The sequence below is a fragment of the Panthera uncia genome (genome assembly GCF_023721935.1).
Source record: "Panthera uncia isolate 11264 chromosome B2 unlocalized genomic scaffold, Puncia_PCG_1.0 HiC_scaffold_24, whole genome shotgun sequence".
Classification (NCBI taxonomy): domain Eukaryota; kingdom Metazoa; phylum Chordata; class Mammalia; order Carnivora; family Felidae; genus Panthera; species Panthera uncia.
In genome coordinates this window covers 33,189,542-33,209,461 of record NW_026057580.1, presented here as the reverse complement: position 1 = coordinate 33,209,461, position 19,920 = coordinate 33,189,542, and the positions used below count along the sequence as shown (strand labels likewise).

Here is a 19,920-nt window from a genome sequence, read left to right as displayed (position 1 = left end):
GGTCACCCAACTTGTGGCACTACCTGAGATTTCAATGAGGTCTCTCTAACTCCACAGCTATTTAGTACCCCTTATTTCATGTTCTCTTTTCAAACCTCTGGACATAATATTAAAGCCTGGAATAGGATTTCTATGGGCCAGGAACTGTTCTCACAACAAATCTATTGGGTAGATAGATTATGATAATCTTACAACAGATGATCACACCATCCTACACAAAATAGGAGATAGAAATGGAATTTGAACACATATACTTCAGCTCTGTGCACATAGCCACATCCCTACACTGTCTCATGGAAAAGATTTAATTCTGGCTTGTAAATGATCTCATATAAAAACTGAATACATCTATACATCTATTATAGATATGTATCACATCTATTATAGCAATAGACATACAGATATGTATGTAAACACGTGTATGTCTGTGTATATTTGCATATATAAAACTCATATCCATTGATTGCCTTTAAATCAATTTTGAAGACAAACCCAATCCCATTTTACTTGAAAAATTGCTTATAAGAATTTTTAGTTCTTTACATTCATCTGGTTCCTTTCTTGGGTAAAAAGGTTCTCAGCATTACTGGAATTCATGGGTCATTTCTTTGACAAGCGTGGTTTGTAAACAGCACACCAGCTAGAATGAGATATTCCTGGGAGGATGTACACATTCTCAATGGGGGCTTAGGAATTTTTCTGCTTATAGGAACTGACTTGACTCCTGAGTTTGCAGGTTGAGGCAGCTCAAAATAATTTAAAAATTCCATTGATCTACTTTATTTCTAGAAAACATTTATAAGTAATTTATAAGACAACAATTTTTCAGCATTACCTAGAATGAAGTTAGATATCATTTCTTAAAATGATATAAAAGAAAAAAATTACATCTTCAAACTTTAAAATAGCAATAATATATTCTAAATCTAAAGAGAAAATTATTATTTCATTAATTAATATATTTTGGAAAGGTTTAGTCATTTATAACAGAGTTGTACCACTATATACAGACACACATATTTTAAAGTCTAGGGCTGTTCTTAGATTAAGTTATCTAAGTTTTTCACAGTAGAACTGCTATCATCAAAAAATATACTAAACAGTAAAGGCAAAATTTTGCTGCTAAGTGTAATTAAGTGTTGAAGCATCAATAAAATACAATGTACTTACCTATGTAATAAGCATATTTCTATTCTTTAAAACATTTTTATAGTTCTAGACCTCGGGCACTATTATACAAATATATTAGAAACTTCCCATCTCATTTGATAAAGTGACAGTAAAAGCACATTCAGTATTTGACACCAGGGAACATTCTGTGGAAATTGAGCTTCAGTTACTCATCGCAGAAGTATGTCCACTTGTCCATAAGGAGCAGAATTAGTTTCATCGGTTGGTCTAATATAATGTTTTATATCATATTACAAGTTACACATCATAACAAGATATGGCATGTAATCCAGCAAAGTACACTGATACAGTATACACTGCCAAAAATACTTTTTTGGGGAAAAAAAAGTAGTGACAGTATCTACTCTCTTTCTTTGTTTAGAGCCCACTGCTATGTACTATGTGTTCCAAGTACTAGCACCTAAAGTCACTTCTGGCACATGTCAGTTTAGGGCTCCACCCAGAAACACTGCTAACTGGATACCAAAAATCGCTAAAACTGTGATATCAAGCTGTATTTCTCTCTTTAATGGACACCGATTTCATGATTATTGCAGTTAAAATGTTGTATTTTCCTACGGTCAGTGTTCACTGGTCCCCACTCTTTCCTGACTAGGAATTTGTTTTGTAAACCTAATCCTAAATTCCCAGATAATCTCAGGGATACCAACTGATTATTCTCCCAGGAAAAACTCAGTTTCACACACCAGTAGGTACACGATTTTCAGATTGGGAGTGGATACTGTTGAAGCTTAAAGTTTGCAAGACTGGTATTTAGAAACCTTTTTATTTTCTTCTCGCTGATTTTCTTGAAGTTATCAGAGATAAGCCATTTTGAAACTTTTAATAATTTTAAATCATTTGTTATTTTTCTAGTTCTTAAGGGATAAATTAGTATATTTGTTTTTGTTCATATCCAACCCCCCCCCCCAAAAAAAAAGATTTGTTAAGTAGCATAAAAACTAAATACTATATCTAAAACCTAATGCAGCTTGAGGTCAAATGGGATTCTACCGAGCAAATAAATGCCTACCTAAAACTACTGGATGGGTGGACATTAGCTGCTTTTTCTGGACTCTTGCTGTTCCTCCTTCCTCCCAGTCTCAGCAGAAACAAAGAAATAAGAAGTTTCTCTCTTGGCTTCTGATCAATACTTCAGTGCATTTTTGAGAGAAAATTACAATCAATGTTTCTCATAGCTACCAGAATGTTCCAAACTTGTTTCTGAGGCATAGACTTTCTATTATAGGTTTTTCCAACAAAGGATCTGTGTCCTTTTCTTGTTACAAATTCAAAGTACAGAAGGACAAGTGAATGAATATGTGTAATACAAAGCAGGGCCAAATCTAACATTGCTGCTGACAGCAGTGTTGCCGTGTTATTACTGTAATGCATAGCCGATCTTCAACTTCACAGAGCAATCTAAAGCACCCTTTCCAGAATTCAAAGTAAAACCTCTTTGGGAAGCTTTTGGAAAAAACTTAGGTGTGATTTAGGGCCAGCTGGTGGCTTTCTGAAAAAGTGATCAAAGGATTTCATTTTACCTCCTTTTTATCACTGCACATTTCCCTGAAGTAAGCACAGCTAGGCATAAAAGATAAATTATTAGTTTTCCTGATTCCTTTGACATTGGAATCTATGTCTTTTCTTATTATGCAGGAAATACAAGTTGTCTGAAGGACACTTGATAAGAAATCACATTCCCCAGGGCTATAGTTTATAAACCTAGTCCCAAAGAGACCAAGCAAAGAAAAGCAGATTAAACAAGTAAATGGAAATTTGCTTGTAACTACATGTAAGCCCAGAAAATTGAAAGTTATATACTATGTTGTGGTGATTTTTTTTTTTTTTGTTTTGGTTTAAAAAGTTGGGTATCCACACTCTGATGTAAAAGTCTGCACTGTTGGTGGGAATGCAAACTGGTGCAGCCACTCTGGAAAACAGTGTGGAGGTTCCTCAAAAACTTAAAAATAGACCTACCCTATGACCCAGCAGTAGCACTGCTAGGAATTTACCCAAGGGATACAGGAGTACTGATGCATGGGGCACTTGTACCCCAATGTTTATAGCAGCACTCTCAACAATAGCCAAATTATGGAAAGAGCTTAAATGTCCATCAACTGATGAATGGATAAAGAAATTGTGGTTTATATACACAACGGACTACTACGTGGCAATGAGAAAGAATGAAATATGGCCCTTTGTAGCAACGTGGACGGAACTGGAGAGTGTGATGCTACGTGAAATAAGCCATACAGAGAAAGACAGATACCATAGGTTTTCACTCTTACGTGGATCCTGAGAAACTTAACAGGAACCCATGGGGGAGGGGAAAGAAAAAAAAAAGAGAGAGGTTAGAGTGGGAGAGAGCCAAAGCATAAGAGACTCTTAAAAACTGAGAACAAACTGAGGGTTGATGGGGGGTGGGAGGGAAGGTGGGTGATGGGTATTGAAGAGGGCATCTTTTGGGATGAGCACTGGGTGTTGTACGGAAACCAATTTGACAATAAATTTCATATATTTAAAAAAATTTTTAAAAAAAGTCTGAGATGTGGGGTGCATGGGTGGCTCAGTCGGTTGAGCTCCTGACTCTTGGTTTCAGCTCAGGTTGTGGGATTGAGTTCCACAATGAGCCCTGTAATGAGCCCCGTGTGAAGCCCTGTGTGAAGTCCTGTGTAGAGCCCCACATGACTCTGTGCTGGCTTGGGAGCCTCTCTCGCTCTCTCTCTGCCCCTCTCCCTGCTTGCATGCACACATGCACTCTCTCTCTCTCTCTCACACACACACACTAAGAAATAAAAAACATTTTAAAAAAAGAGTCTGAGATCCTACTAAAATACTGTTTCTATATTTAAAATTTTAACGTGGCCCATCATTTCATTCTACAGTACATTTTCCAGTAACTTAATCTCCTTTACAAATATAGTATACACTTGGAAATATATCAGTATTATCCTACTAATTAACTCATTTTATTAAGAGAAAATTTACCTAAATTGAATGTTGAGCGAAATAGCTGGAAGAAACATCGAAATGGAATGCCAGAATTCTGGCATGAAAACCAATAAAAGAGGCAGCTAAAAGTAAATCTGATTTTGATTTTGTGTATCACTAACTTGGCCTCTATGTTTCCAACTATACATCTGCTTTACTCAGGATGTAATCTTCAAAAATTGAATTTTTATGGTTCTTAAATTGTTGCCACTCAACGAAGCATTTCAGGAAATAGAATATACACCTTTTTTTTTTTTTTTTCAGACATCTCATCCAATCTAAGTCTTTTATTTCAGGGAGGATTATTTTTTCCTTCTATTTTCTTGGACTTTATTCCAAGAAGCAAATCATCAAGTTAAAAAACTGTATACCTTATAGGGTTTAAAACTTCAAACTTTTTGAATTAGTCATATGTATTTGATCTTTAATGCAGCAAACACATGGGGATATATTATCATATTAATGTTCAGGATAAGGCAAATTTATATCATTCTTAACCATAAAATGAGTGAGATCCTATTATTACTTATTCTTATGGGTCATTTCAAAGAAGGGAAAACCAGCCCACTTAAAGGCAATATATGGTTGATACATGTCTTAATCATAGTAATGTAAATATGGGGAGTTAGTAGTAGCTGAACCCAACATCTACCGTCTCAAAAACTATTAACCTGAATGTACATGTTTGGGGACACAAGTATACGCAAGTGCACATACTTAGAAAATGAGCAGGATGGGCAGTCTTTCACATAGGGACAAGAATAAATTCATACCTTTTTATTCACCACCTCCGTCAAAACATTTGTCGAGGTACTGACTCTACTGAAAACTTCAGTAGTCAGACACTTTTGCTGTTTAATTTGTATTTTGGAGAGCATAACAAAACAACTCTTTATGCAAATACTGCAATAATGCTTTCTGAAGTCAAATTAACCTTCCCCAAATTTCTGCCCACTAGTGTTTTTTTTTTAAGTTTATTTATGAGAGAGACAGAGAGAGACAGAGAGAGAGAGAGACAGAGACAGAGCATGAGCAAGAGAGTGGTAGAGAGAGAAGGAGACATACAATCCAAAGCAAGCTCCAGGCTCCAAGCTGTGGGCACAGAGCCTGACACAGGGCTTGAACCCATGAACCACGTGATCATGACCTGAGCCCAAGTCAGATGCTTAATGGACTGAGCCACCCAGGCACCCTTCTGCTCATTAGTGTTATATTACAAAGGAAAAATCTCTTATTGGTCTTATGTATGACATCCCTTTGTGTCACTATCAAGCCTATTCAGTAAACCAATAATTTTTCAAATGATAGTTTGGAGTCCCTTAATATGTTAGTTACTGTTTTCTGGGTGCACATTGGTCAGCCAATATATCTTTTAAAATATGGAACTCAGAATTCAGCACATCACTCCAGAAATGATCTCACCACATAGAATAAAAACAGGAGGGTCACACACACCCACACACACACACACACACACACACACACACACACACTTCTTGTTCTGGATACTATATAGTACTTATATTAACACAACTTGTTTTTTTAAAGTTGAATTGCTTAAGTATACACTGAGCTTGTAGTCAACTACAACCATTAAGTTTTTCTTTTGAGGGAATATATCTTACAACCCTTTTATAAATTGATAGAATGAAAATTATACCGAGTTATTAAAATTAAAAAAAAACAAGAAAACAAGTAACTTTGAAATTATTTGGACAGGTAAACAACTCTTTCCATATCTAACAAAGTTAGGGAACTGGGCGTTGGACAATGTTGTAGAGCCCACTAAAAATCTGGGCTCCTATGTACCTGTGATGATTTTTTTAAGTGGATTTGTCAAGAACAAGTGTTTTGGATTTCACTATATTGTGAGATGAGTTATAAAACAGTATTTAAGTAAACTCAAAGCTTCATAAAAGTACTAGGGAAATAGAAGACATTTAATGTGAATCATCTCCTGAAATACCCAAAGTGTAGTAACTGACATCTGAATCAAGCATTCTAACAAGTGAAAGATGATGTAAGATATAAAGAGAAGGAAAGTGTCATCAGTAAGCCCCTAATTGAGGTCAGTGAGATACTAGTAAGTGCAAACTATTTCCTGTCCAAAGTATTCCTCATGATGAGTAATTTATAGTTCTACTCCATATCAATTACTTCTAGTGGAGCTTAAATGCACTTCGCACTAGCGAAGTCATTGGTTATTTATCTTTAGCCCTGAGGTAAATCGTTGTGAAGATATGGAGAAAGAATATGCCTTAGCAATGTTGTAAGAAAGTCAGGAGAATTTTTTCAAACCTTATTTGGAAAAAAAGAGAGCATGATAACTTCTTCAGGTTTATGCTTGGAAGAGAAGAAAGAACATAGTTTCTCCAAGAGAAAATGGGAAACAAATTCTGTAGTTGCACACACTTCTATTAGATTTCACTCTAGGAAGCAACATCTGCAAGCTTTGCTAGGTAGATAAGAGATTTTCCTACCTTCCTATTTCCCTGAAGCGTGCTTTTGCGGAAAGTACAGAAGACTTGTACTGAAGCACCACTGCCTTTTCCAACTACCCCTCAGCACAGTTTTCTAACAATCATCTTCAATTTATTTTCTCTATTGGCCTGGGGCTAAGTCCACTTGAGTTCTGAATAAATCAACAAACATTTATCTAGAATCAATCAGGTGCCATATGCTGGGTCAAGTGCTGCAGTTACAGGAACAAGACCTTGTTCTCCTGGATCTCACAGTAGAGATAAAGACACAAACTATGCTGATAATGTAAATAAAATACTATGTGAGCAGAGTGAAGGGGCTGTTAATTCGTCTTGTGTCAACGAGACTTTAGCAAGAAGATGTAATTTTTCTTGAGCTTTGAATCTGGTAATGTGTGAAAATGCAGTGATGGTCGAAGCGAAGAAAGGTACCAATCATCTGTGATCATGCTCTCAAATCCTCTACTTAGTATCTAACAAGTTCATTCGGTACCTTACACTGGCTATGTCTGTTTCCTTTAGACAGAGACGCTTTTAGAAAACTCTAATCTGAAATTATAGATGTCTTTATCAAATACCATCTACCCCTTTAAATAAAGAATAAAATAATTAGCCACTAAACTATGCAGAGAAACAGAGACCGTGTGATCTTTCTATGGCAATATTTTAATATTTATGTGCTAGATTCTCATAGTGCATTAAACCAAGTAGGAACATCAGCAGACTAAGTTCTTGAAATCTGGCTGTTTAGCAAATAAAAGTCAAGTGCCTGGGTGCCAGATCCACTGCATGTGTTGAGCTTGTCATCCATCTGTTGTGTTCTCTGCCAACTGCTCTTCTTGGGGTGTGAGTGGAAGGCATTAGAAGGGAATAAGAAACCATTAAGAAATAAAATCAACTGCAGAGTGAGCAAGTTTCTTTTTCTTTTTCCTGTCCTTCTATTCCCTCTGTCATTCTCAGGTTTCTGCTTCTTACTGCTATATTGAATCAAAATAATGCCTACAAATAAGACAATGAAATGAGGATTATTCCATGTAAAGGTGATAATTTTTCACTGATAATTCAAGTATCATCCTTGTAACTTTAATAAGTGAGACAACAGTAGGTTGACAAAACTGTTTTAATGTGACCATTTTTTCTATGAATACTGGTTGTGATAAGAAGTCTAATCCTATGTCCAGATTTGACTGTTTCATTTGCTGAAGAATTTTCTGAAATACAGAAGTATATAGATGATTCTCAGTTTAAGAGGTATTTTCTCTAACATGGCTCATACTTGTTTTGTAAATTTGACAAGTTCATAGGAAGGAAATATCCCATTGTTAGAATAAAGGTGAATTGCCCTTTCTTTCTTTCTTTCTTTCTTTCTTTCTTTCTTTCTTTCTTTCTTTTTCTCATTTAGTGTTTTGATTCCTACAATAAATTGTCTCATACAAATAGGTGTTTTAACTATTTTTTTTAAACTTGGGAAGACTTCTGAAATTAATATTAATTCTAAATTTCAATGGGAAATGAGGTGAAACCAGGTAATACAGATAGAAAGCCAAATAGCTTTAAAAAATTCTCTAGCTTTTCCAATAAACACCTGTAAGTTTCTGAGTCTCTAAGGCATGAATGCTACATCTGGAGCAGGGCTGTCTCAGGGTTCATTACAATTCACAATAGCTACTGGCCTTGTCTGCACTTTCATAAATGGTAACATCATCTGCCTTTATTTCCTGAAGCTGAGGTCTTCTCATAAAATGTCTTTTTAAGGGAAAGATCAAGATTCAGAGATTGCAGTCATTTCATTTCATTTTCCAACCCAAAAGGAATACAAAGGCAGATAGACAGTGGGTGTGCCCAGCTCAATCTCGCCCCACAGCAGCAGAGACTGGGGGCTCCAGAGTTCATGACAAAAAGTGCCTCACACAAAGGTCTTCGGTATGAGAATAGTTAGCCTGGCTGTTTTTAAGTCATGTAACTTGGCAACTCTCTCATCACATTATCAGATATACTTCTTCTTTTTTTTTAATTTAATTTAATTTTTTAATTTACATCCAAGTTAGCATATAGTGCAACAATAATTTCAGGAGTAGATTCCTTAATGCCTCTTATCCACGTAGTTACAAATGGCAAGATTTCATTCTTTTTTTATCAGATATACTTCTTAAGTGCTTTAATGCATATGGCTTTTTATCTCTAGAAGTTCAATATTTTTTTAAAAAACTCATCATGCTAAATTAAACACTTTTGTTTCTGATCAAAAGAATATATAATAAATGTATGACCAAAAGTAATTTATATTGTATATACCTATTTATATAATTACATATCAAAAGCATATTTCATAGAGAACATAAAGAGAATTTTCTAGGCTAGCTGTTGAGGTAAGGTAATCTGGAGAGCGTGGCCATGATTGGTCTGCAGGGGTGGGTGTGCAGGGCAGATAAGGATCTCCAGACAGTCCAGGTATGGGAATTTTAAAAGCTTATTTCAAATATAATTTTGAAATTGAAAACAAAACAAAATAAAATCATGTTGTCTTCATAATACTTATTTTGGAAGGTAAAGTTAAACAAAATACTTTCATTTGGTGAAAAAACATATGATGATTTTATTTTGGTGGATACAATTTTCTTAGGGTGGGAGAGTCAGAATCTCTCCGGCTGGGTAGACTTTAAAAGAGGTCCATGGATGTAAAGAGAAAGAACACAGCCCTCCCTGCAGCAGAATTTAGGAAACTCTCTCTACAGTTCCCTCTCCAGGCTGTAGGCAAATGAAGTTAAGATCTAATTCAGAACTGTCTGTGCAAAGGGAATGTATATACTTGAGGAGCTATCAAGATGAGATGATACGGTGAAGGTGTAAGAGCTATGAACGCATATGGGTAAGATTTAAATTCTGGCCCACTACCTGTTAGCTATGAAACTTTGGGGAAGTTTTTATACTTTCTTAGTTTCTTAATCTGTGAAATATGGATGATAATGAATCTTACCTCAGAGATTCTGTGAGAAATGAATAAAACAATGCAAAGAAGTCCCTTGACAGTGTTTAGCACATAATAATTGAGTAAATGGCTATTATTGTTATTATTGTAAAAGGATATGCTCATACGTATTTCAGTTAAAAAAATTTTTTTTAACGTTTATTTATGTTTGAGACAGAGAGAGACAGAGCATGAACGGGGGAGGGGCAGAGAGAGAGGGAGACACAGAATCGGAAACAGGCTCCAGGCTCTGAGCCATCAGCCCAGAGCCTGACGCGGGGCTCGAACTCACGGACCGCGAGATCGTGACCTGAGCCGAAGTCGGACGCTTAACCGACTGAGCCACCCAGGCGCCCCCGTATTTCAGTTAAATAGAAAATTAATTGGTTTGCTAACATGAAAATTTAATTTGCTTTTAGAGGTCAAAATTATCTAAAATATGTGTGACTTTCAACATTTTTCACTAAATGTATTTTGAATAAATAATATAAATTCCCTCAAATGAGTTCTACTTTAGTTTCAAAGTAAGCCTAAACTTAGAATAATAGAATCATCAAACTATTTTCTTTTAAAATTATATCTATTTACCAAATAGATATACTTTCCCCCTGCCCCCATTATCTGCAAGGAATACCTTCCAAGACCTAAAACCACAGATAGTATCAAACCCTATATATACTGTCTTTCCCTACACATACACATCTATGATAAAGTTTAATTTATAAATTAGGCACAGTAAGAGATTAACAAAATAACTGATAATAAAATAGAACAATTATAACAATATTCTTAATAAAAGTTATGTGGATATGATCTCTCTCTCTCTCTCAAAATATCCTATTGTACTGTACTCACCCTTCTTGTTGTCATGATGTGAGACCATAAAATGCCTATGTGATGAGATGAAGTGAGGTGAATGACGTACTGTTAGGCTACTACTGACCTTCTAACCAGGACCATCTGTTCCAGATTGCAGTTGACCACTGATAAGCGGAGACTTCTATATTTATAGATCAGGCACTGAGCTGCCACTTTTATGAATAATCTCATTTAATCCTTAAGACAAAACTATAAGTAGATACAATATAATGCCTATTTTAAAAAAGAGAAAACTTAGAAGAAACCAAGAGACATTCCCTAAAATTAAAAAGTGAGGATTGGAGCTGCAATTCAAACATAGGCCATCTAACTCTGGATAGTTAGTATCTGAATGGCACAACAGTGATGGCTATCGTTTATTGCATACCTACTCTGTGGGAAAAAAAGTCATTTTCATGAAAGTTTTCTTAGTAAAATAAACATTTTAGGAACAAATTATAAGTAAGTAAGCAAACAGAAAATTGGTTTTAGCAGTTAGGTTCTGTATTTATTCAACTTTTACTATCACATTATTAGGATTAAGACGGCTAGAAAATAATTATTCCTATTTTTAAAAAGTATCCCCACTTCTCAGAAAACATATTTAACATATATATGTGAAATAGAGAATAAGGTAATTTTTTGTTTGAAATATTCAAATAGCTAATACAAGAATGCTTTGACTGGTATGTTTGAAGGTAATACTGTGGGCAGGATTTGCTCCCAGTATCCATATCTTCATCTCATTTTCCACCACATACCATGATGAGTTGTGAGCACGTGTGTTCATATGTGGGTGCATGCATATATGTATGGGTGCATGCATATGTGATCTTATGCATTAAGTGTTTTACTTGTCAGTGGAAATTAGACCATCCAATTTACTCATTTTGACTGACAGTGGCTTCTGTCCAACCATGCTTCCCAGAAGTCACCAGTGACAAATAACTAATGATACTTGCTGTGCTGGCATAAATGTATAGGGGACAGTTATTTGTTTGCAGTGTGTTGGCTATACGGTTGTACATATAAGTTTAGAATGCCTAGTGCAAGTCTACATAAGGTGATGAGTATTGGAATCATAAAATAACCTAATTAAATGCTAAAGTTCTTCATTCTCCATGACTTGACATATCCCATAAATTGATTTCATAATATAGTGTTGTTTAGTGTACTATTTTTCTCCTGGGCCTCAGAAGAAACTAATAGTTTGTTCAAAGCTTTGACTTAAAAAATTTACTGCTATCACCTAGCCAAACTTCAAGGTGTAGGTCTGTTTTAGAATAATAGGATTTATATGCAAATCACTTAATTTATTATGGTATCACACTGGATGTAAGTATAAAGTGTAGCTAAAATACAAATTCTATTCTACACTGCTCAGAATATGCTTCACTGCATTAACATAAATCAGCTTTCTAGTTTAAATAGTAAACCTTAAAAAATTAAGAAAGTTTTACTTTGAGAATATCATACCAGAGATATATGTTCTATGGCACTTTGCATATGTTCTTGTTCCAAGTGAGAAAACTCATCTTTTTTTTTTTTAATTTTATCTTTTAACAGAACCCTTAAGCATTTCTACTTCTAAGAAAAAGAGCCTGAAAGAAGTACAAATGCTGAGAAGAAGAATCAAAGTTAAGCCTGGGGATGCTATATGAATAGTCTGGGAGATAAGTATGAGTCACATTAAGCCAGATGTGGGAGATACAGTTCTGAGAATACATCATACTTTAAGAACTAATAATTTTCTTTGGAAGTTTACTCAGAAAAATCAATCAAGTTATTTTCATCTTACAACAATGGAAGTATTTTTACCTCAAATATAAGTGCTCATCTTCACAACTATAACTTTAAAACTTTTAAATTTTAAAAATTAAGAAAAATTGACATATCCTTACTGGAGTCAATATTTAAAACTTATTAGGCATGCCATTAGATAACATAGTAGCTTTGTTGTCATGTTTATTCTGTACATATTCATTAGTTATTTTATTTTTAATTTTTAAAAAAAATTAATATTTATTTATTTTTTGAGAGAAGGAGAGACAGAGCACAAGCAGGGCAAGGGCAGAGAGAGTGGGAGCCACAGAATCTGAAGCAGGCTCCAGGCTCTGAGCTGTCAGCACAGAGCCTGACGCGGGGCTCAAACTTACGAACCATGAGATCATGACCAGAGCCAAGGTCGGATGCTTAACTGACTGAGCCACCCAGGCGCCCCTCATTAGAGTTATCTTAAATAAATGGTAACCTGTGGATTATGGAAGCGAGAAAAACACTCTTCAGGTGACATTTCTTCACTTAAGAATGCTGCATCCCTTTAACAGGTGAATTAAGTGACAAGATAGAAACAGACCCGGTACCACCAGTGACTCTGATCTTGAGGACAGGCTATGGTCAAAGAGTCGTGATTCTATGGATACTGGTATTAGTCACTGAGGAGAGTCTCTGAAGATGCATGAAACCAGGATCCAATAGCTAAGTGTAGTCTGATACCATGTTTAACGCCATTGGAAGCTGCATGAATTCTGTCTGTGAGGCTCTAAGAGCAACTCAAATAAACTAGACCCAAAGAAAACTGCTTGTAGAAACAAAGCGTATTTGCTAGGACAATCTGCACTGGTTTTAGAACACCATTGATACAGCTTCCCTTTAATCACATTATTTTTTTTATTAAGTTTTTCATTTTAATTCCAATATGGTTAACATACAGTGTTATATTAGTTTCAGGTATAAAATATAGTGATTCAACAATTCTATATATTACTCACTGCTCATCATGATGTGTACTCTCCCTTCATCTATTTCTCTAATCCCACCACCACCTCCCCTCTTGTAACCATCTGTTTCTTCTCTATAGTTAAGAGTCCATTTTTTGTGTTGTCTCTTTTTTTCTTTGTTCATTTATTTTGCTTCTTAAATTGTGCATATGAGTGAACTCATATGGTATTCATCTTTCTCTGACTTCTTTTGCTTAGCTTTATATTCTCTAGATCTATCCATGTTGTTGCAAATGGCAAGATTCCATTCTTTATTATGGCTGACTAATGTTATATTTACATATATATATACACATATACATATATATGTATATATATACATACACACACATATATGTATATACATATGACACTTCTTTATCCATTTTTCACATTAGCTTTTAAGTTCCCTGGAGACAGTGTCTTCACATAGACACTGAAGCTCACTGATTTTGTGAGACTGACTGCATCACCATTTCAACCAAATGGACTCCAAGGGCTGAGGCTTCCATTTCCCAGAATTACTAGGCTCAACCAGTTAATTAGTAGCTGGTATATGTCTTTATATTCATTGAAGTTTTACTTTAATTGTAGTACAGATCATCACATTAAATTCTTTCTATAAATTTGAGCTTCTAGGAAAATAAACAAAATCTTTAGTTCTGAGTAGTGTTTGTCTCTGCAACACTACATCTTGCTCCAGTTCCTTCACTCTGCCAAAAATGTCCTCTCTTTTCTAAGAAATTATGTATTGCAGAGAATTGCTTAGCTTGCATATTTAACATTCCAGCCTGTTACTTTCTTACTGTCATGGCCCTTGATTGATATTATTTTGACTGATTTGAGCCTGTTCATTACTTTATCTAGTTCTTGTACTGAATTCAGTCTGTTGACAGCACCTTTTAGGAGCTGAGAGCCTCCTCCACAATCAGTAGCAATTTACACCTGGTTTTCACCAATAGGATCCAAGAGATGTCACTTTGGAGTAATGAAATTAATGGTATTTTAAACAAATCTTAGTAAATTCTATTCTTTCTTTTTAAATTTTTTTTTTAACGTTTATTTATCTTTGAGACAGAGAGAGACAGAGCATGAACAGGGGAGGGTCAGAGAGAGGGAGACACAGAATCTGAAACAGGCTCCAGGCTCTAAGCTGTCAGCACAGAGCCCGACGCGGGGCTTGAACTCACGGACCGTGAGATCACGACCTGAGCTGAAGTCGGACGCTCAACCGACTAAGCCACCCAGGCGCCCCGAGTAAATTCTATTCTAATAGAATAAATAGAAATCTATTTAGAATAATTCTATTCTAAAGTATTCTATTCTAAAGTATTCCAGGAGAATGTTATCCTGCTTCCCCATAATTTACTGTATAAAATTATATCAACTTTACTTCCCATTGTAAAGATGTCCAATGATCTATAATCTATTTTATAGTCCAAGTACTCCAGTGATTCTGCACTTGGCTTAAACAAAGTTCCTATATTCAAAGTAATTCAAAAAATCTCAGTGATCTGAAATCCAAAAAATCTGATTATTATTATGGTGGAATAACTGTATAAAGCAAATTTTGACTAGGGGCAATCTCCTTAGGAGATAGATGACTGAGTCGTATTCTGTAGAGGAAAAAGCATTTTGAAGGAATTAGACTTTTGAATAAATGTTTACTTCTGAAGAGTCTGCAATTAATGTCATCAGTAAGCTTAGTTAAAAAGAGAATAGCAGTGGGGGTGCCTGGGTGGCTCAGTCAGTTAAGCGTTCAACTTCATCTTAGGTCATGATCTTTCAGGCCATGAGTTCAAGCCCCGTGTCGGGCTCTGTGCTGACAGCTTGGAGCCTGGAGCCTGCTTCGGATTCTGCGTCTCCCATTCTCTCTGCCCCTCCCCTGCTTGCACCCTGTCACTCTATCTCTCTCTCAAAAAATAAATAAGCATTAAGACAAAATTTTTTAATAAAAAAAAAGAGGATAGCATCCCAAATAAATATTAGGTCGTGGCAAGGTATCATTCCACAAAGATTTTACTGAGTCTAATAATTATTTATACTACTACAGGAAGAGTAAGGAAAATTGCATATGGGGCTGAATAATTTCTAAAATGAAAAAGCAGCAGCAATGAAGCAGTCAGCTCTCAGACACATTTAAGAAGGACTCAAAAACTATCTGACAATTTCTGGACCTTCCCACCACTTCAGCTTCAGGTACTCCTGTGACAACTGTACGTTAATAACCACAGGGTCAAGGCCTTCTGGATAATGAGGCACAATGGAGTCACTTGATAATTAGTGCAGCTAAAACAGCTACATAAACCTTTCCTAAACTTACTGTACTGAAGAAGAACATTTTCTTAGCATCAACATGTGACACTTTAATAATTAAGCGTTTAAGTTATGTGTGTATATGCCTACATACACACTCAGAAATCATGAAAAATAAGACAAACTAATTGCAGTTTAATTTACAAACATAACAATTTCAAAGTTTCTATAAAAACTGAACAAATATACAGAATGAATAAGTCACAGGAATAAAAGGCACAGCATGGGGGAATAGTCAGTGGTACTGCAATAACGTACGGTGACAGACGGTGGCTACACTGGCAGTGAGCACAGCATAACCTATAGAATTGTTCAATCACTATGTTGTACACCTGAAACTAATGTAACACTGCATGCCAATTATACTCAAATAAAAAATGTATAAAACAAAATTGAACTTAAATAAGATGCTGAATGGCCACACTAACCTCTTGTGAGTAAATTCATCATGCAGAATTATCTTTACAGTACTAAAAAAGACAATGTGAAAAATCAACCATTTTAGGAGATAAATACTATATTTATAGCATTTTATTGATGGATCGACATATCTCTTGTATTTTTATTTATAACATCTCGTGTGGTACTATATTTTTAAATGTTTAATTTATGTCTACAGTGAAATATGTATGAAAAGATACTATAGCATAACATAAAATAATGAAACTAAGAAGCTTTGGGGCTCTTGTAATAATGGGAAATGTTCCAGAGCAGGGGTCAGCAAGTTTTTTCTCCAAAGGACCAGACAGTAAATATTTTAGACTTTGTAGGCCATCTGATCTCTGCCACACTTACCTACCACTGCCAGGTGGCATAAAAACAGCCTAAGACAATATGAAAACAAATGAGTGTAGTTGTGTTCCACCACAACATTAATCACAAAATCATACACTGGGAGTTTTTGACAGCCTGCTACAGGGCCATAGTTTGCTGACCTCTTAACAATCAGACTTATTCTGTATATTTTCTCTTCCTATCTGGTACAACCTTTTAAAACAGCCACACTATCCACAATAGCCAAAGTATGGAAAGAGCCCAAATGTCCACTGACTGGTGAATAGATAAAGATGGGGTACATAGATACAATAGAATATTACTCTGTGATCAAAAAGAAGTAAATCTTGCCATTTGCAACAACATGGATGGAACTAGAGTGTGTTATGCTAACTGAAATAAGTCAGTCAGAGAAAGAGAAATACTATATGATTCACTCATATGTGGAATTTAAGAAACAAAATAGATGAACGCAAGGGAAGGGAAGCAAAAATAAGATAAAAACAGAGAGGGAGACAAAGCATAAGAGACTTAAATATAGAGAACTAACTGAGGGTTGCTGGTGGGTGTAGGGGGGGGATGGGCTAAATGGGTGATGGGCATTAAGGAGGGCACTCGTTGGGAGGAGCACTAGGTGTTATATATAAGTGATGAATCACTAAATTCTACTCTTGAAATCATTATTACACTATATGTTAATTAACTTGGATTTAAATTAAAAAATATAATAACAATTAAAAAAAATAAAACAGGCACAAAACTTAAACAAATGGCAAATCCACATACCTTTTCCCCAGGAATTCCAGGAGCACCAAATTCACCTTTAATACCACCTGAACCCTAAAATAAAGAAATGCTCATTAGGTTTTTTTAAAGGTATATTAATTGCTAAGGTAAAGAGAATCTACCATTGCACAGATAAGTTGCTTTTCCTTGCACCAAAGTTTGTTCCCTGAGTTCATTCCTCATATTGTCTACAAGTCATTAAACTATACTTTTGACAATAAATTATCAAAATGTTAGAAAGTAATAAATATCAAAGGGCTAGTAAAAACTAAAACTAGACATTCTCTACACAAATACATATAATTCAACTTTGTCATTTCTTTTATACTTATAAAGATTAGGAATGATTCTATTGCTTTCATCTTAACTAATTCTTCATGCTTTCAATTCAAATAAGTCACGAAATTTTAAATGTTTTATTTATCTATTTTTAGGGAGAGAGAGCGTGGGCATGGGAGGGGCAGAGAGAGAGGGAGACAGAGAATCCCAAGCAGGCTCTTGTGCTGTCAGCGCAGAGCCCAACATGGGCTCAAACTCATGAACCATGAGATCATGACCTGAGCCAAAATCAAGAGTTGGCTGCTTAACTGACTGAGCTACCCAGCCACCCTAGTCATGAAAGATTAGACTCGAAGGTACCCATATATGTTTCATTAATGTGCCTGATCTTCCATTATATCCTCTGGGAAAAATCTCACAGCTGGGTCAATCCAATTGTTAGCTTCCCTGCTCTTCCATCTAAACTGGAAAAAATAATCTCAATGAAGCTGATATGTTACCTATATCTGCCTTAATGGCTCTACCACAAAGTCAGTCTAATAAATATGCTTGAAATGGTGAAAAATAATATAAAATTTTTGGATGAGTTTCTCTATCACCAATGTGTGGTAGAAATTAAGAAATATATCAGAATTTTATGAACAAATAACACCATGTTATACTGATATAGTATGTTAATTTCAGATTTTAGGCACACAGGCAAATTTTAACTTCAAGTTTCTAGACATTAGATGAAATTATATCAGGTTGGATAAAACTGATATGAAAATATATACAAAAATTGATACAAAATAAAATAAATCAAATATATTCAATATTAGATTAGAAAGGTTAAAGAAATATTATTTATTTATTATATTGACATAGAAAGTCAAAGGTCAATATTAAATCCCACCTCTGAGAGGTTGCTACTAAGCAATTTTTTTCTTTCAAAAAAATTGTGAACATATTTTGAGACAATTATTTTTTATTGGTGTGGTGTGGCTATAGTATGAGCATATGAATAAAGTCAGATTGAAAAAAATACATATTTTTTTCCCGACTAGAAAGGAATCAGTACCAAAGTTTCTGACTATAGAGTCAAGTAAGTTAACTTGTACCATTTTAAACTGTTTTGATTTCCTCTAGAAGTATGTCAGCAAGGTAATCATTTAATAAAGCCTATACTTTTTGGGAAATTAACTCAATATGTGGAAGATAATAATTCAAAAATAAACTGGAAAATTATTCCTCAAATAGAACTTAGATCATACTCTCCCTTAGGTTCAGGGACATTGAAATTGAGCTGCTATTTTATAAAACTCTGAAGGCATTTCCACTTTGAAGTGGGTGAGGGTATTAGCCAGAGTTTTAAAGAACTGAGAAAGTAATGTGGTTGCTACATAATTAGGTTGCTAACTACATTTGCTAAGAAAAAGGGAATTAAAAAATTCAGAACATTATAATAATCGAGTTTGAATGAAAGAAAAGTAGTAATTGTTATTTCAAATAATGAAACCCAGAGTTTACTCTTGAACAGATGACACAATTTGATTAGGTGCCCTGATACAGAATACTGATCACATCTAAGTGTTCAAATTCAAGCAGCAGTTGAATTTCAAACCATCTTACTCCATGAGAGAGGGTCATCATTTTTATAAAAAGAAAAAACAAGGCAGTAAATCATATTAATGAAGCATGGATGAGAATATAGGCAAGTAAAGATAAACATTAAATTAAGCCCAAACATTTTTTTCCAAATATTTCTGATTCTTCATTACTAATTGGCAATATGAAGCTAAAACTAATCAGGTCACTAACTTGTGTTTTAAAAGAAAAAGTGTAGTAGAACAAACAATAGTGAAAAATGTAACTGTCCTTTATGATTTAGCATATCTAGTTCTTTCTCTGTAAACTGACTCTTTGTGCTTGGCAAAGTACCCTAGGCAATTGGGGCACCTGAATTTATAGGTTCTAGGAACAGCTGACTTGATGATTTAGACTTTCAGGTGTGATGCTCATTTATTCATTCAACTCCTATTAGGTGCTGTTCTATGCATGTTGCTCACAAAACTTCTATTCTAGTGGAGGAAATAAATAGAGACATAATTTTAACAAGTCAAGTGACACTAAAAATGCTAAGAAAGAAGACAGAGGTGGAATGAAGGGATGCTTTTTATATAAAGATATCAGAAGAGGCTTTTTATTTTAAAGTGATTTCTGAGCAAGAACCTAAATGGTTTGAAGGAGAGAGCCAGATGGATATCTAAAGAAACCCCAGGTATATGTAACCTGATGTAAAGACCCTGGAGCAGGAGTGAACAGGGGAAACGGTAGGAGACAATATAGGGAGTGGAGAGGTAGGGATAGGGAGAGCTCTACACATTATGCAAAGCCTTGTAGCCAAGGCAAGAGCTTCAGTGTTCACCTTGAGGGAGAAAGGAAGCCACGGGTGGATTTTGACCCAGGTAGGAAAGGATTTCCTGACAGGATTATTCATTGTGAAATAATATTGGGAACAGAAGACACAGATTTGAATGAAATACTTATATCAAGT

The 19,920-nt window shown here is 35.1% G+C and overlaps 1 protein-coding gene across 1 annotated transcript in view; it reads right to left on the bottom strand.

Annotated features, from left to right (window-relative positions):
* The window catches only part of COL19A1 (collagen type XIX alpha 1 chain), a 323,690-nt gene that overhangs the window by 243,311 nt on the left and 60,459 nt on the right, over positions 1 to 19,920 (bottom strand). Inside the window, exon 9 of the mRNA XM_049653877.1 lies at positions 17,106 to 17,159. Coding sequence (XP_049509834.1) covers positions 17,106 to 17,159 — 54 coding nt within the window. The remainder of the gene's footprint in view (positions 1 to 17,105; positions 17,160 to 19,920) is intronic.